The 17497-nt window shown below is 43.7% G+C and overlaps 1 protein-coding gene across 3 annotated transcripts in view; it reads left to right on the forward strand.

Annotated features, from left to right (window-relative positions):
* The window catches only part of ASB5 (ankyrin repeat and SOCS box containing 5), a 63340-nt gene extending 49096 nt beyond the window's left edge, over positions 1–14244 (forward strand). For all 3 annotated transcript variants that reach the window (XM_006131593.5, XM_006131595.5, XM_025188911.3), the window contains exons 2-7: positions 3657–3736; positions 6550–6657; positions 7524–7674; positions 7819–7953; positions 11087–11278; positions 13670–14244. In XM_006131593.5, the coding sequence (XP_006131655.1) occupies positions 3657–3736; positions 6550–6657; positions 7524–7674; positions 7819–7953; positions 11087–11278; positions 13670–13797 (794 nt within the window). In that variant the 3' untranslated portion in view covers positions 13798–14244. The remainder of the gene's footprint in view (positions 1–3656; positions 3737–6549; positions 6658–7523; positions 7675–7818; positions 7954–11086; positions 11279–13669) is intronic.
* Positions 14245–17497: the final 3253 nt, after the last annotated feature.

Raw genomic sequence — 17497 nt, forward strand, 5'->3', positions numbered from 1 at the left:
AAAGAGCAGCAGTAGCTATGGTGGTGGTAGAGCATCTCCCACTGACACACCTCTGTCCAAACGTATGTCCTTCAGTGAGTGTGTTTTTCACACTCCTGACCAACAAAAATACTAGTAGACAAAGCAAAGGTCTTCATTGATTAGTCCATACTGATACTGATCCCTTGACAAGGGATATTGTGGAATTTCCATCACTGGAGATATTTAAGAGCAGGTTAGACAGACATCTATCAAGGATTGTCTAAATAGTGCTTGGTCCTGCCATGAGGGCTGGGGACTGGACTTGATGATCCCTTCCAGTTCTAGAATTTTATGATTCTAAGTTGATTCCTAAATTGATACAGTTAACTTAGAACCCAGTAAGGTTTATCAGCAGCTTGTATTACTTTCCTGTAATGTGTATTGCTTTGCACATTATCAACTTTCAGTTTCATATGTTGCCAATTCACTAAGCTTGTGTAGAGCGCTGTGAAATTTGTAGCAGCTTCTTATTTAAGACAGACAACATTAACTGGTCAGCTTGATGAAAAATATGTCTGGAATATATCTGATGCTGTACAGTAATATTACAAAACCTTGTATCTAGAAATTCTTGTTCTCCTTTCTCATACAATTAATCCCACTAACAATTTTATCACCCAGAAAAAAAATCAGAGGGAGAACTGACAGAAGAAAAACTGTGACAGAGAGAGGGAACTTTGTTTCCTACATGCAGTAAACTTTCTCTGGTTTCATAACTAAACAAATCCATCGTTTGCGTTGAAGTTTCATTGCAATTCACATTGATTGCAATACTCTCTGCGTAGTTCCAGCATCTATTTAATAAAACCAATCAAGCAAGGGATTATTATTAAGTGACAATGACATGGTACTTTATCTGACTCCATATGCTGAACATACTTGCTACTGTGGCATTCCAGCATCAGTAAGCTTATGCAGTAAGAAAACGGGATTGAAAATCAAACTTAAATTTCCTGAAAGATGCTGCAGAATAAAGACCAAAACCTACACCTAACCTCCACCCCAGACAATTAGACAGAAAAAGAATCCTCTCCCTATGTTGTAGGTGCCTGCAATGTTGCTGCAGGCTAATAGTTACATGAACATTCTGCAGCTCTCCTTAAGCCAACACCCTCTTACAGAAGCAAGCAGCTAAGGATCCACAAAAAAGTGCAGAAGGATTTTACCAAGCCCCTCAAATCTTGTCTCCTAACTCGAGTCATCTGAAGAAGTGGGCTGTGCCCACAAAAGCTCATGATACCATCTACATGTTTTGTTAGTCTATAACGTGCTACCAGACCAAAAAATGAGGAGTAACGTTAGTTCGGTCTAAGGGCTTTAGTCCGAACTAACGTGTCCTGGTGTGCACTTCCTGGTTCGAATCAGCCGTGATTCGAACTAGTGCTCCAGAAAGATCATGTTAATGAAGCGTGGGATCTTTAAATCCCCGCTTCATTAACTACTTCGGTTGTCTCCATTTACATCCCTAGTCCGAACTAGGGATGCAATGTAGACGTACTCTTTGAGAGCTTGTGCCAGGAATTCTCATGGTATACTGGAGAGTCCAACTTCCTGGGATTCTCTACAAAAGTTTGTACAATAGAGTAGAACCCTGTAGAAAAGAGTCACAAAAGACCTGGGCACACTCTTGTCTCCATTAGAAAATGCAGAGTAGTTCTGTGGCCTGAGACGGAAGCTAGATTTACTTTCCAAGCCCCGTAAAATATCTTTGTATCAAAAGCATAAATCCTTGGATTTCATCTAGGGGAGAGAGCTTAGCCCTAAAAGCCTATTTTTACCATGGGAACCCTTTAACAGGGATTTACATGCAGATTTCATGGGGGAAGCATAGGCTGGAGGATATAGATGGGTCTTGTCAGCCATGGACATTCAGGGTTATTTTTTGTTTTAGAACAGCTTTTCCTTTTTTTTTTTCCTTCCAGGAATGTGTTTGAAGGCAAGTGTGATTAAGGTTAGCATCTTTCTGACTGCAGAAAACCAAACATCCTTGTTCTACCTCTTTCTCAAGACTCCATCCCTGCCCTATCCATTCTCCAAGGCTCTGTCTCCCACTGCATCCCCCCACCTGTCACTTGCTCTCTCCCACCCTTGTCCACATGCTCATTTTCACCTGGCTGAAGCAAGGAATTGGTGTTCAGTAGGGAGGAGATCTCGACTAGGGTGTGTGTGCAGGCTCTGGGATAGGGACAGATATGAGAGGCTGGTGTAGGAGGGGGTTCAAAGTTGGGGCAAGAGGTATAGAGCATTGTTTTTGGTGGGGAGTTTGGATGTGGGATGAGGTTCTGACTTGGGACAGGGGATTTGGCATGTGGGCTCCAACCTTACCTTAGATAGCTCCCAGTCAGTGGCATAGTAGGACTAAGGCAAACTCCCTGCCTGCCCAGCTAATTCATCCAGCCCTTAGGTGGAGGTGTGGTCAAGTGGCTCTGTGCAGTGCATACTGCTTGCAGTTCCCATTGACTGTGGCTTCTGGCCAAGGGTGCTGTGGTGGCGGTGCTGGCGGTGATATGCAGAGCTTCCTTGGCCACCTCTCTGTCTAGGAGCCAAAGGGAAATGCCAGCTGCTTCTGCGAGGTGTGTGGAGCCAGGACAGACAGTGAGCATGCCTTGGCCCCCAGGGCTGGCCCGAGCCATTTGGCGCCCTGGGCAGGCGGCACCGCCCGGGGCACACGGCGAATGCGCGGGCCCGCCCCCAGGGCACGTGGGCCCACCCCTGGGTGCACGGCGCATGTGTGAGCCTGCCCCAGGGGCACACGGGCCCGCCTCTGGGTGCGCGGCGCATACGGGGTGCGCGGGCAGGCGCACGTCATATGTGCTGCCTAGCCACCACTGCTGGCGTACAGCCCAGGGCCTCCTGGGCAGGCTGCACCTGGCTGTGAAGGGCCCCGCAGCCGCAGGGGGAAGAGCACTGCGGGGGTTAACACAGCCCCCGCCCCAGGCAGCCACCGCAGCCTGCCAGGAGCCGGGCATGCGGTGCCTGATGGCAGCTATAAGGGGCACCGCACTATAAGGGGGGCACCCTTTACAACTGCCATCAGGTGCCCCCCATCAGTTGGCGCCCCAGGCAGCTGCCCAGCTCACCCACCCCTTAGTCCGGCCCTGTTAGCCGTGCTGTGCCACTGACTGGACTTTTAATTGTCAGGTTAACAGTGCTGACCTGCAATTCCGGTTGAAAACTGGATGTTTGGGAATCCTATGTGTGATCAACATTTTTGCATCAGATAATGAATCCAATATGTTTGTGTGTCCTGTTGAAGCTAGTAAATTTTGAAATGCCTACTACAACACCAAGTAGTTTACTTTTTATAGAAAATTATAAAAGACTCTGGTAGTCAAGCATCATGAATATTGCTGAAGTAGTTAAAATGCATTAATAAAAAAACCCACATAGAATCTCTTTCTCCTTTCATACAACAGAATTATTCAGTGTAGATGTTTAATATTAGTAATGTAGCCTGTCTGTCCTGAGTTCAGAAAGAATACATGTATTTAAGACGCTTAGTTCAAAAAGAGACTACATCATTTCACAGAATCTTTGAGTTCATTTTTTCCTTAACCACTTCTGCTATTCTTCTGTGCATCCTAAGAAAAGTCTAATTGCTGTTATTTTTTTCAATAAATATTTGTATTCTGTAGGTTCTTGGGCAGATCGTTCACCACTGCATGAGGCAGCCAGCCAAGGACGTCTCCTTTCTCTAAAAACTTTACTGTCACAGGTAAATGCCAATGTGATTCTTAAAACATTTTCCTATTACACCTTATTTAATGACAACCCATTAAAAGGTAAATTTGACCTGATTATCTGTTAGTGTTTCCATGTGAATAATGCTGAAATATTTTTATTTGGGAGCTTCCGATCCTGTAAAATGTAAAGACATCCCAAGATACTTTTCCACTGGCTTTTAAAACATTTTCTAAAATGTACTTTTTGCGAAGCCTTGATAGATTAAACCTGTAAAAACTGTTTCCTTGCAAATGTTGTTACTCCTTTAGGACTGTTCCTAAGGACTAGAATGATGCTACCTATTTATTTTAATTAAAAAAAAGGCAGTAATAAACTTATTTTGGAGAATTAAGGAAGACTGGTGTCTTACAAACACAGTGCATCCTGGGGTTACTTCTTGGGTGGTACAATTTAGGTACCAGCCCTTACTCAGAGCTGTGCCTACAGCCACATAACCATAAATCAGCATATTTGCCCTGACTTCTCTCCTCAGCTGATATAAACTGATATCATTGCATTGGTTTCAATATAGCTATATCAACTTCCACCAGCTGAATTTATAGCCCTAACTGTGGGAGAAAGGATTAGTGTATGCTAAATAAAGCAATCACCCTGTCTACTGACCAGGAAAAAGACTTTGGCATTCTTAAGGAAAATTCATTGAAAATATCAGCCCAGTACACCGCAGTAATAAAAAAATACACCAAAGATTAGTTTGTAATAGCAAAGGGATAAAGTAAAATCAGGAGTTTTACTGTTATTGCAACAGCAAACCTGCTATTTGGCAGTTATTATAGATGTCTATGAGCCCCCAATGTAATGTAGCTATGAAAAAGATAAATGTGATCCTCAGATGTATCAGATGAAGCATTCCCAGTAGAAACAGAAGTTTTAATGTCATTGAACAAAGCAATATAAAATCTCATTTTAGAATACTGTGTATAATCGTGGTCACCCATATTCAAGAAAGAGAAATTCACATTGTAACAAGTACAGTGAAGACAGATAAAGATGATCAAGGGAACAGAGGGCCTATCATATGACAGGAAACTGGAAGAGGTTGATTTTTTTAGTCTAGCAGCAAAAAGCAGTTTAAAAGGAAATATAATTGCTTTCCATAAATGCATCAGAAGGGTAAATACGGGGGTGGGGAATAGAAGCTATTTATGCCACATTGGTGGCATAAAAACAAATGGATATACAGAGCACATGAACAAACTAATGGCTGAAAATTAAAAGACGGTTTCTAACCATCAACAGAGTGAAATTCTGGAATAGTCTCCCAATGAGAGTTGTGCGGTCAAACAATTTAATTAATTTTGAGAGCTGGACAAATTTGAGTGTAGTTGTATGATGAGGTTACTTGTGATGGTAGGGAGTAAAGACGTTAAGGACTAATTGACTAATCATTTCTTCCCCACCCCCTTGCTGCTTCTATCTGATAGAGGCAGCAAAGGGGGGCAAGAGGGGATACTTCAAAGCAGAAGTGCCGCACGGAGCCTGAGGTACAAGCTCCATGTGGCGCTGCTCCTTTGAAATGCTGTGGTGGTGTTTCAAAGGGGCAGCACCGCACAGCTGATCCCAGACTCTGTGCAGCGCTGGCCCTTTGAAATGCTGCCATGGTGTTTCAAAGAGGCATCGCCACATGGAGCCTGGGGTCATCTGGAGACTTCCTAGCTGACCCTGGGCTCCATTCAGCATTTCTGCAGAACCCGAAGTCCCCAGCTGGCCTTAGCTCTGTGCGGCATTTCAAAGTGGCAGCATCTCATGAAGCCAAGGGTGAGCGGAGGACTTTGAGTCCCTCTGCTGGCCCCAAGCACCCTGTGGGCACTTCCGCTTTGAAATGCACAAGAGCCCCCGCTGGGGCACACCGCCTGCCGGGGGCTCTTGTGCATTTCAAAGTGAAAGTGCTTGCGTGGAGCTCAGAATTAGTGGGACTTCCTGCTGGCCCGGGCTGCATGTGGAGTTCCAACTTTGAAATGCACAAGAGCCCCCGTGCCTATCGACCAGTAGAAGTCGATGGAAAGTTGACTAGTAAATTAATCGATATTTAACATCCTGAGTGGGGAGCAGTACACAGCAGCTGTGCAGGTCACTTCTGGTTTGTGTGTTATGTTCATCAAAGCTCATGTTTTAGGGTTTCAGCTGCCCACCTCCAGGGCTTCCACAAATTTATTCTGAATTTTTTTTTTGTCTCCGTCCTCTGAAGTGTCAGAGATGGCCATAATTGGAGATGGGACATTGGAAAGAGTGGATCAGTGCTCTGAGGTGGCACCAAACATCAGAATATCCCATTCCCAGTATCTAGGAATTTCGTGATACAAAGGAAACCTAAATTCAAATCCCTTCTCCACAGCACAAAGAGAGAGGAATTGAATCTGGGCTTCCAAGCTGACTCCCCTAATTAGTGGATAAAGCTTATAAGAAGGTACACTGACAGCAGACTATCTTCCTCCTCTCCTTGTTTGTAAATTAACTCCTACTTTCTATTACTTTTATCAAAATACCTGAACATTTTATTTAACATTTTCAGGATGAAACAAAACATTTTGTTTCAATATTACTGAAATGAAACATTTTGAATCAAAACTAAATTATTTTTGATTCACTGAAAAATTTGTAAAATGTTGTTTTTGTTCAACCTGAAACTATTTTTAAATTTTTTTTACTTGCCAGAAAACTGAAAAATTCTTTATTCACTCGGCTCTAATAAATTGTGGTGCTTGCAACTAATAATGTAGAAAACTTAGCCGTTTCGAATAGCTTTTTTCTCTTAGCTTTCTGTGCGGCTCCTATTTTATTTAGGGTTACAATGTGGATACTCTGACAATTGACCAAGTCACTCCACTGCATGAAGCCTGCCTGGGAGACCATGTAGGGTGTGCAAGAATCCTTCTTGAAGCAGGAGCAAATGTAAGTATCTTTTTTATACGTAAAGTACTGCACTAAGCTTGTCTGATAAGGACATATTCCTTGATTTTTTCAAAGCTATCATTTCCACATTTTCCCTGATTCAATATGTTAGTTTCCTTTGTTAATAACAGGTTTGTCTTTTATGGTTTTTTAAAAGTAATAGCTGATTATTTTAAAGTCTTTACTGATAGACAGCAAAAGAGAATGATGGGATAGTTGCATAGTGGAGGACAGAGAAAATTGTAGATGTAGAGAGGAGAGAGAAGATTACGTAAAACGTGTGGATAGGATAAGATACCACACAGAAGATGGGCAGACAAGAGAACAGAAAATAGATAAGAAAAAAACAACAACGGAGAACCCACAAATGTATTGTTTCCACAGCAGCCATACATATTTCCTCCAAAACTGAGAAAAATAATGTTTCTGTTACCAAAGAGTTTATATTCTAAATATGAAACAAGACATAGCAAGGGAGAGCAACAGTGAGGGAAACAGGGAAAAGGGAACACAAGATTTACAAATAAAAGCATAAGAAACGTATTTAGGTATGCTTCTTCATTTCTGATGGTATAAGCTACCTTTACACACACGTATCCAACAGTAAAGCTTCCAGAGAAATTCCCTCTCCTTAAAATGGAGAGTCCACATTTTTAAAAATATATATCAATTTAATTATTTTAAATTTAGGGGGTTTTGAGGGTATGTGTAGAGTAGAAGACTAATGCCTCATAGTAATAACTTTAGAGCTTGTGGAATACTAAGAAAGAATTATAGGATGATAGAGATAGGGGAGTGCTAACAGAATTTTCCATAACATGCATCCCTTACTGCATTCCCATCTTAGAAATATCTTTCTATTCTAGGTAAATGCTACAACAATTGATGGAGTGACTCCGTTATTTAATGCATGTTCAAGAGGTAGTACGTCTTGTGCAGAGCTTTTGTTGGAATATGGTGCCAAAGCTCAGTGGGAGTCATGTCTCCTTTCACCAACTCATGAAGCAGCCAGTAGAGGTAAAAAAATAGCACACATAGAACATACAGCATACATAGAACAGTTGACAAATAACATTACATAGTGTTACGAAATGTATCAGGTTTCGTAAATGGAATGTCCAACTCAAGAGGCAAGCAAACTATGTCATACTCTTTTGGCAGGTCATAGTGAATGTCTGGAAGTGCTGATCTCCTGGGGCATAGACGTTGACCAAGACATTCCTCATCTGGGAACACCTCTATATGTAGCTTGTGTTTCACAGCAGATCCATTGCATTCGAAAACTCCTTTATGCAGGTACAAGTTCATTTACTTAAAATATTAATATATTTTAATACTGTTACATTGGGCCTAAAGATATTAAATTTAGATTAATTAACTAATTGAATAGTTGATGTAATTTGCATCGACTATTTGATTAGTTGATAAAGGCGCCTCTGCTTTTGAAATGTAGCAAGAACCCTGTTGGGGCTCTTCTATATTTCAAAAGCAGGGAGGACGGAGCGAGCAGAGGACTATTTGAGTCCCTGCAGCACTTCTGCTTTTGAAATGTACCAAGAGCCCTGTTCTTACTACATTTCAAAGGTGGAAAAGCCACCAGTTCCCCACTGAGCCCCTGCCCTTTCTCTGCACAGAGACGGTGGTAGGGGGAACCGGCTTTTAAGCCGACCTCCCCCCACAGCACCGGATCCTGCCCCCGCCCCCCGCTGCCTCTTTTTGATAAAGGCAGCAAGTGGAAGGAAGTGATTAGTTGACTATCTGAGAAGCATTTGCTTATTGGATAGTTGATGAGTCGAGTCTCTAGTCGCTTACATCCCTAATTGGGTCCTGACATTAATAGGTTATATGGTCTCATTTATTTGCTCAGTCTGTGTAATAACTGATGTCAACAGCTTCAGGGTTTTTTCTAGGTTTTAAAATAATGAATGCTGAATTTTGTTATTTCTATTTTATTTTTATTTTGTACATATATTTGTATGTGTTTCATTTTGTGTTTATATTTGATATAAAGCAATTAAAATAATGTTTAAAAGGAAGTATTTATACAAAACAAGTATTAGATATCAGTTAATACCACACAGCTATATTTAGCATAAATAATCTGGTAACTAATGTTCATTTTCATTTAGAGCCCAACTTCCTAATCAGCTGTGAAATTTAGTTTTATAATTATTGAGCAACAATTTATTGAATTATCATCTAATTGGCTCTTAGCAATCTTTGAAATTAAATGATCTAGTTTCACTGAATTATAAGTATTACATGGGGGCTATGTCTACACTGTAGGCTTCTTGTGCAAGAACAGTCATTCTTGCGCAAAAACTTGTGGAGCGTCCACACTATAAGCCCGTCTTGTGCAAGAAAGTTTACAGTAGATTGTCAAAAGAGAGGACTTTTTGCGCAAGAGTTATTCCTCTCCCCATGAGGAATAAGCCTTTTTGCGCAAGATCACGTCTCTTGTGCAAAAGCACATGGCAGTGTGGACGTGCTCTTGCACAATAACTTTTGCGCAAAAAATTCTTGCACAAGAAGCCTGCGGTGTAGACACAGCTGATGAGTCCCTTACATCTTTATACAGTAAAACTCCGATGGTCCGGCATCTGATGGTCCGGCACTCCTGATGGCCCAGCACCATCAGGACCCCGGAAGTGCTCCGGGCAGCCAGACCATTGGAGCTGCTCTGCCCCCAGTTTCCCTGAATGGGGGAAGCCGGAGGCAGAGCAGCTAGAGTGCTGCTGGGTAGGTCCCCTAGCGCTGCCCCTCGGGGCTGCAGGGTTACCAGCAGCACCCCAGGTGACCCCGATTCAGCCGCTGCTGAAACTGACCAGTGGCTGACTCCAGGAAGCCCGAGGTAGAGCTGCTCTGCCCCGGTTTCCTGGAATCAGCCGCTGATCAGTTTCAGCAGCAGCTGACTTGGGGACACCTGGGGTAGAGCAACTAGGGGGCTGCCGGGTTGGTCCCCGCAGCGCCGAGGTGGGACGCTGCGGGGACCAACCCGGCAGCGCCCCAGCTGCTCTGTCCCAGGCGTCCAGATTCAGCTGCTGTTGAAACTGACCAGCAGCTGACTCCAGGAAGCCCGGAGCAGAGCAGCTCTACCTCGGGCTTCCTGGAGTCAGCCGCTGGTCAGTTTCAGCAGTGGCTGACTTGGGGACACCTGGGGCAGAGCAGCTGGGGTGCTGCCAGGTTGGTCCAGTAGTGCCGCACCTGGGCGCTGTGGGACCAACCCAGCAGCCTCCCAGCTGCTCTATCCCAGGCGTCCTGATTCAGCCGCTGCTGAAACTGACCAGCGGCTGACTCCAGGAAGCCCGGGGCAGAGCAGCTCTACCTCAGGCTTCCTGGGGTCAGCCGCTGATCAGTATCAGCAGTGGCTGACTTGGGGACACCTGGGGCAGAGCAGTTGGGGTGCTGCTGGGTTGGTCCAGTAGCGCCGAGGAGCGGCACTGCGGGACCAACCCGGCAGCACCCCAGCTGCTCTGCCCCAGGCGTCCCCAAGAGCAGCTGGGGTGCTGCCGGGTTGGTCTCGCCGCGCCAAGGGTCAGCGCTACCGGACCAACCCAGCAGCACTCCAGCTGCTCTGCCCCAGGCGTCTCCGATTCAGCCGCTGCTGGTCAGTTTCAGCAGCGGCTGAATCAGGGACGCCTAGGGCACAGCCGGACTATCGGAAGGGGGGGGCTATGAGGGGTCTGGGGTGGCATCCCCCCCCTCTGATAGTCTGGCATATCTGATAATCCGGAACCCCCTGGGTCCTAAAGGTGCCGTATTATCAGAAGTTTACTGTATGTAGCAAAAGATATGTTCATGGGGAGCCCCAGACTAGGTAAGTGTCACAGCTGAGGACGTGAATCTGATGAAGTGGGTCCTTGCCCACAAAAGCTTATGTTCCAATAAATCTGTTAGTTTATAAGGTGCAATAGGACTTCTAATTGTATATGCAGATTCAAATTAACACAGCTACCCCTCTGATACTTGTCACCAGATGAGGCTAGATAATTATCAGTAATCCTTTGAGAGTTTACCTAGTAAATGTGGACATTAAAGTACAGAATATTTTTAAAACAGTATCAGTGTTTGATCTTTAGAGTGTTAACCACTAAGATTTTGATCCATTGCAGAATTCATTGTGGAAATAAACTAAGACCAAGCCAAAGATTTTTAAAAGTGCCTAAAGATAGGCCCCTAAATCCATGTTTCAATATCTAAATAGGTGGTTTATCTTTCAAGGGCACTGAGCATCCAGCTCACGTTGATTAGTGAGTGCTCAGAACTTTTGGATTTTTGATCATTTATTTAGATATCTATTTATAAACTTAGGAATGTAACTTTAGACACTAATTTTATAAACATTGTTCCAGATTTTAAAGCATTAATTTTTAGCACTGACAACGTTAATTCATCTATTTGTTTCTGTCTGTCCAATATATTTATATAGGAGCTAATGTGCAGAAAGGAAAATATTTGGACACTCCACTACATGCAGCGGCTCAGCAACCTAGTACTGAGATAGTAAATTTACTTCTTGAATTTGGAGCGGACATTAATGCCAAGAATACAGATTTTGAACGGCCTGTAGATTTAGCTGTCCCAAGCAGCGTGGTGGAGAGAATGTTGCTTCTACAAGAAGGTAAGTGGGACAGATATACTTTTATTGATAATTATATATTTTTTGTCTTGCACAAACTTGAATCAGGAAAAACAGTCTGATAATGGGTTTATAAATGATTGTTTACACTCAATTAAAATTCTGGGGCCAGGGCTTGGGTGAAGGGTAGGTATGTAAGCAACTAGTTGAGTTACTACTTGTATAGTCGCTTCTCCCCCCCCCCCCCCTGCTGCTTTTATCAGAGGCAGCAAGGGGGGTAGCAGCTGGTTCACAGCACAATCTCCACAGGGGAGGGGGGGATAACAGCAGAGACAGAGGCACAGCGGGGGATCGGGCGTGAGCCAGGTCAGCTAAGTCCCGGCTCGTGCGAATTTCCTGCTGCGCCTTTGCCTTTTAAATGTAGTAAGAGCCAGAGGGGGTCTGTTGCTGGGGGAGGGCAGGAGAGAGGGCAATAGAATCTCCCCCAAAATAATTATTTTGAACTAGCGCATATCTTTTTATTTAAAAAATCTAATCCTGATTTTAAAATGATTAGCTATGGAAAATCTACCATGACCCTGGTAAATTGTTCCATTGGCTAATTACCCTCACTAACAAACACTCAAAAAGGCTTTTTTCCAGTCTGGATTTGTTTAACTTCAACTTCCAGCCACTGGATCCTATGTCTTTTTCTGCTGGATTGAAGAGCCCATACCAAATATTTGTTCCCCATGTAAGTACTTACAGTGATCAAATTAACACCCAACCTGCTCTTCATAACATAATGCCCTAAAACAGTAGCTGGCTGATACATTTTTAATGGAGACTTTTGAGGGAGCATTTTGCATCTCTGGCACTGATTCAACTCCAATAGCACCATCTGAAGGATGTAGGTCTAGTTTTTAAATGATCAAATGTCCTTAAAACACGCATACACACCACAAACACACAATATCACAGCCAGCAGCATTTTTGGAAGCCTCAGCAAAGAGGCCAAAACTGGATGGGCATGAAAGGTGAACTTCTGTTTAACTCCTAAAAGTGTTGCCTACAAGGAAGTACAGATGTCAGTGTGTAGATGACTACACGATTAACCAATAAGCCTAGTCTTAAGACTAGGCTTATTGGTTAATCCTGTAGATTTCCATGATTCCCCCCCCCCCCTTGCTGCCTCTGTATCAGAGGCATCAGGGTGGAGAGGAAGTGGGAGCCTTTGTCCCTGGGGAACTGGCTTTAAGATGGCTCCCCACGAACACTGGATCCACCTGTCCCCCTACCCCTATGCTGCTGCCTCTGATAAAGAAGAAGCAACCCAGAGGATAAGGAGGGCAGGTGGGAGCCAAGACACGTGATGAGCCAGCTTAAAAGCTGGCTGGCTGTGCATTCCCTCTCCACGACCTGACTCCTCCCTCCTTGCTGTCTCCTACAGAGGTGGGGGGGGGGGAGAGGAAGCAGGAGCTGGCTCCCCCTAGCACAGCAGGCTGCTGTGAAGCAGTCTCTGTCTTTGACAGCCCATGGAGCAGCAGCTCATGTCTGTGGGAGTCTGAGCTCTGCTGTTTCAGAGGTAGCAGCGTGAGTCAGCAAGGGGCTCCCCAAGAGTGGGGCCAGGAGTGCACTGGCTGCCGGTTCTGCCCCCTGGGAACTATTGAACAGTCATGTAACCACTAAAATGTTATGTGGTTACTAAGGATGTTAAGGACTAGTCAACTATCCGATAAACAAATGCTTATCAGATAGTCGGGTTGACTAGTTGATTCCTCCCCCCCTTGCTGTCTCTATACACAACATCATGAGTTAATTGATATGTGTTCTTCTGGATAGTTAAACACAAGTTTCCTTGATCTTTCTGTTTCCTTAATCATTAATAAAGTTTTAATGATATTTTTATTCAGTTATTTATCTAAGGCTATGTCTAGACTGCAGGCTTCTTTCGAAAGAGGCTCTTTCGAAAGCATCTTTCGAAAGAGCATCTTTCGAAAGATCGCGTCTAGACTGCAGGCGGATCTTTCGAAAGAGAAATCCGCTTTTTTGAAAGAGAGCACCCAGCGAGTCTGGATGCTCTCTTTCGAAGACGGCCTCTTTACATTGAAGAACGCCTTCCTTCGAAAGAGGAACTTTCGAAGGAAGGCGTTCTTCCTCGCGATACGAGGTTTACCGCCATCGAAAGAAAAGCCGCGTTCTTTCGAAATAATTTCGAAAGAACGCGGCTTGAGTCTGGACGCAGGGGAAGTTTTTTCGGGAAAAGGCTACTTTTCCCGAAAAAAACCCTGAGTCTGGACACGGCCTAAGAGACTACACTGTGTAAGATCAATAAGACTGATAAACAGAAGTTTTAAAAATGAATGTTTTTAGGTACTCCATAATAATATAAAATGTTGTAAACTCCTAAAGATACTGAATATTTACTTAATTCAATTTCTTATCTGTTTTTAGCTACTCCTTGCTCTCTTTGCCAACTCTGCCGACTATGTATCCGAAATTGCATAGGAAGAGCAAGACTGCATCTTATCCCCCAACTTCAGTTGCCAACAATATTGAAGGATTTCTTACAGTATAGATAAAATAGCGGCTAATCTTTAGAAAATTGAACAAGTACTGTTTTGTCTATATATTGTCTATATAGTGTAGGTTCCACATGAAGAACTTCTGGGGAAATAGTCTTTTACATAGTACCATACTAAGTCTTTTACACCAGAAGTTGAATATTTGGGAGCCCTTGAACGACTCAGTGCCAAGGTGCTAATACAACTGAGTAAAATGAAGTGTGCTAATACTCTGGGAAATGACGGTATAGCTAGCTTTAGTTTAACACTTACTAATTCGCTATTTTGCCGATAAAGTTCATTAATTGTATTTGTACATTATAATCTGTTTGATACATCTCAAATCCCACAGAGTTCCTTTACAATTAATGTTGAGTTTGTCAATTTGGACTGTGTATTTTGTGAATGCCTGTTATTTGTGCTTAGAAATATATGGCAATAGGTGCATCCTATAAGTTGAAAAAATAAATAGATTTCACAATTTTTCTTTCTTGCTTTCCCTATGTAGTATGGGTAAGAAGTGGTGTCCCTAGCCTCTGTTTGTCAGAGGGTGGAGATGGATGGTAGGAGAGAGATGGCTTGATCATTACCTGTTCGATTCACTCCCTCTGGGGCACCTAGCATTGACCACTGTCAGCAGACAGGATACTGGGCTGGATGGACCTTTGGTCTGACCCAGTATGGCCGTTCTTATGTAGGTTAATGCTATAGACTACATGCATTTCCCTCCCTCTCCCCCAACCAGTACATTTTTTAGCAGGCTGGCCAGCAGGCCACCTCAATTCTAGCTCTCACCGGGTGCGGGGCCTACCCCCATCGTGACTTTAAAGTATATTAGGAGCCGGGTGGGCAGGCAGCCTGGCTCAGTTCCGGTTCATGCCAGGTCCAGGAGCTCAGACTCCACACTCCCGCAGACAGGGGCTGCTGCCACCCTGCACTGCTGCCTCTCTGTCAGAGGCCGCATCACAGGGCAACAAATAGCTGGTCTGCAAGAGGAGCTGGTTTTTAAACTGGCTCCCCTGGCACACTAGCTCTTGCTTGGCATCCCACATTGCTGCTGGCCCCATCACCAAGGACTAGAGAATATTTGACTAACCAATAAGAATTCATGAGGTTACTTGACTATTCAATTAACTGACATTTAACATACCTACTCCGCACCAGACTGGTTGTCTGCCACCCTGCGTTACTGCCTTTGATACAGCAGAGCTCCCTGCGGACAGTGACTGCGCCGGCTTTCCCAACAAGACCTTTATGGCAACTGTTGCTTGCTTACATGGTTGCTGTCTTGCTCTCTAATACTGTAGTGTCCAACCAGTACTATAGTGGCTATTGCTATAGCAAACTAGCCACACTCAAATAGCTAATACCCACACTCAACTAGCCAAATAGCCACATGTGGCTAGTGTGTTGGACACCACAGTGGCCATGCTCGTGTTTTTTAAAATCTGAATAGACTGAGGATCCCAGGATTACAGAACAAAGGAGTTGCTGGACTACTGAACAGTAAACTATACCTGTTGACTTCTCAAGCTTGTGGCTTTTGAAAATCTTGATTGAACAGCTGGCTTCTTAACACCGCCTGAAACTACCTTCTTGTATCAATCAGGACATTTGGCCTGACTAGCCAGCTGTTCTGAAAATCCAAATCCTCAAAAGGGACTGTGACTTAATCAACCTATTGAAAATTTTGGCATGAATCTTAAGCAAGTGAAAACACCTAATCTCTAGGCAAAATACTGAAATTATATTGCAATAATGAAACAAAAGCACCACACAACGATTTCTTTAAATCTCTTGTGTTAATTATGCTTTAGTATTTTAAATTTGATAAATTATACAGAGTATGGGCCCTGTTTGTAAAGGAGAAACAAAAGGATTATTTCTACAAAAAGTCATTTTTCAATTTAGTTGCATATTTCTTTGTAAATATTCTCTTTGCTCTTCAACATTTAGAATGTGCCTACTGTGCATTGAACGAATCACAGAAAAGCATCATAACATTAATTCATAAGATGGTAAAAACATTTTTGTTTTATATATTATATTAAAATTAATTGTAAGGTAAAATTTTTGAAAGTAGCCAAAAGACTGTCAGTGTGAAACAAGCTTCTTTCTTTGTGTGAAAATTTCACCCTAACATTCTTTAAAATGTTTTAATTTCACTGTTTCTAATAACTTAAATCAAAGCACTTCACCTCAACCCATTAATGCAAAATTTCATCTCTGAAGAAGATTTAAAGGCAGACTAGCCACAAGAATAAAAATAAACAATATTTTGGTAAAAATTCAACAGCCGTTCCACAGGGGCCATGAGATTTAGGGATTTGCACGTTGTCCCCGCCACCGGCCCTGCAGTGGGGCAAGCTGTGTTGACACTCCAGCCCCTGGGACGGGGAAGAGAGTGCTGAGTCTCAGTGCCACGCCCCATACGGCTGGAGTGCAAGCACCAGATTCCCACTACTAGGGAGAGCCTCCAAGGCCCTCAAGACGGATCAAGGCAAGCCGTAGGCCGAATCAGGCACGTGGGTTCTGCCTGGTGGAAGGAAGAAGAGGCTTTGCATGCTGCCAATAGGGAAGCTCTATCCCTGTGGCACTGTGCTCATTTGCAAGCTCCATCCCCATTGGTTTCATTGGTGTAGCTACTTGGGTCCCCTGAGAGCTGTGCCAGGTAGGCACCCCAATTTCCTGTCCTTTCCTATACCTCCACTCCACTCCAGATTCCTACTTCTTGTCCAGACCCCACACTCCCTCCCTCAGCCTATGCCCTAACTCCTGCCCAGTTCCACACCTCCACCCTACCTCCAACCCTGACCCCGGAATCCCAACTCTCAACCTGCTCCTGCACCCTTCCTACACACTGGCCCACTCCCCAGCAGCCCTTTCCCATATACTGAATCCCTCATTTTTTATTCTGCACCAGAGCCTATGGGGGAATCACAAAATCTACTAGACCTTGACCCTCAGAAAAGTTTTGGGTAAGCCCTCAGCTTTTGATAGTTAAATATAATACATCTCCAACAGCAAACAGGTCTACATCACAATCACCACCATGTTTGGAATTGTCATCTCTGTTGGCAACTGTCTGTAGCTCCCAAATGAGATCAGAGACTAAGTATGGAAATAAACTTAGAAGCAAGACTCATGATGGAGCAGCATGAGGAGGATGCTTGCAGTGCTGCTGCCCATGCCATTATCTAAATCACCAATGAAGAACTATATGGAGAACTGGGGGCCCCATTTGATATGTCTGTACAACTTGACTGTGAACCACTAATAACTACTTTCTGAAACAGTTTTCCAACCAGTTAGGTACCTTGCCCCAATATAGTAGCTCCATCCAGGTTGTATTTCCATAGCTTTTTATTAATTATTAGTAATTATTATTATTATGAGAAGGATACATGAGGCAATATTAAAAATCTTACTAAAGTCAAGGTATTTTCTCAATTTGTTTCCCGGATAGAACCCTCAAATACCGGACTGTCCGGTACAAAACCGGACACCTGGCAACCCTACCACTCCTTGCATCCTCCCTCCTAGCCAGATACCCTACCCCCAATCTGCTCCTGCTCCCACCTCCTGACATGCCCATGTGGTGCCAGGTCTCCCAAGCCCTGGCTCAGGCTGGGTAGAGGATGCAGCCGGGTGAAACACTGAAAATTTATTCATTTTTAATTCTTTTTTTGTGTGTGTTTATATTTTTGGGCTGCAAAAA

The sequence above is a fragment of the Pelodiscus sinensis genome, chromosome 4 (assembly GCF_052426305.1).
Source record: "Pelodiscus sinensis isolate ZL-2025 chromosome 4, ASM5242630v1, whole genome shotgun sequence".
Classification (NCBI taxonomy): Eukaryota; Metazoa; Chordata; order Testudines; family Trionychidae; genus Pelodiscus; species Pelodiscus sinensis.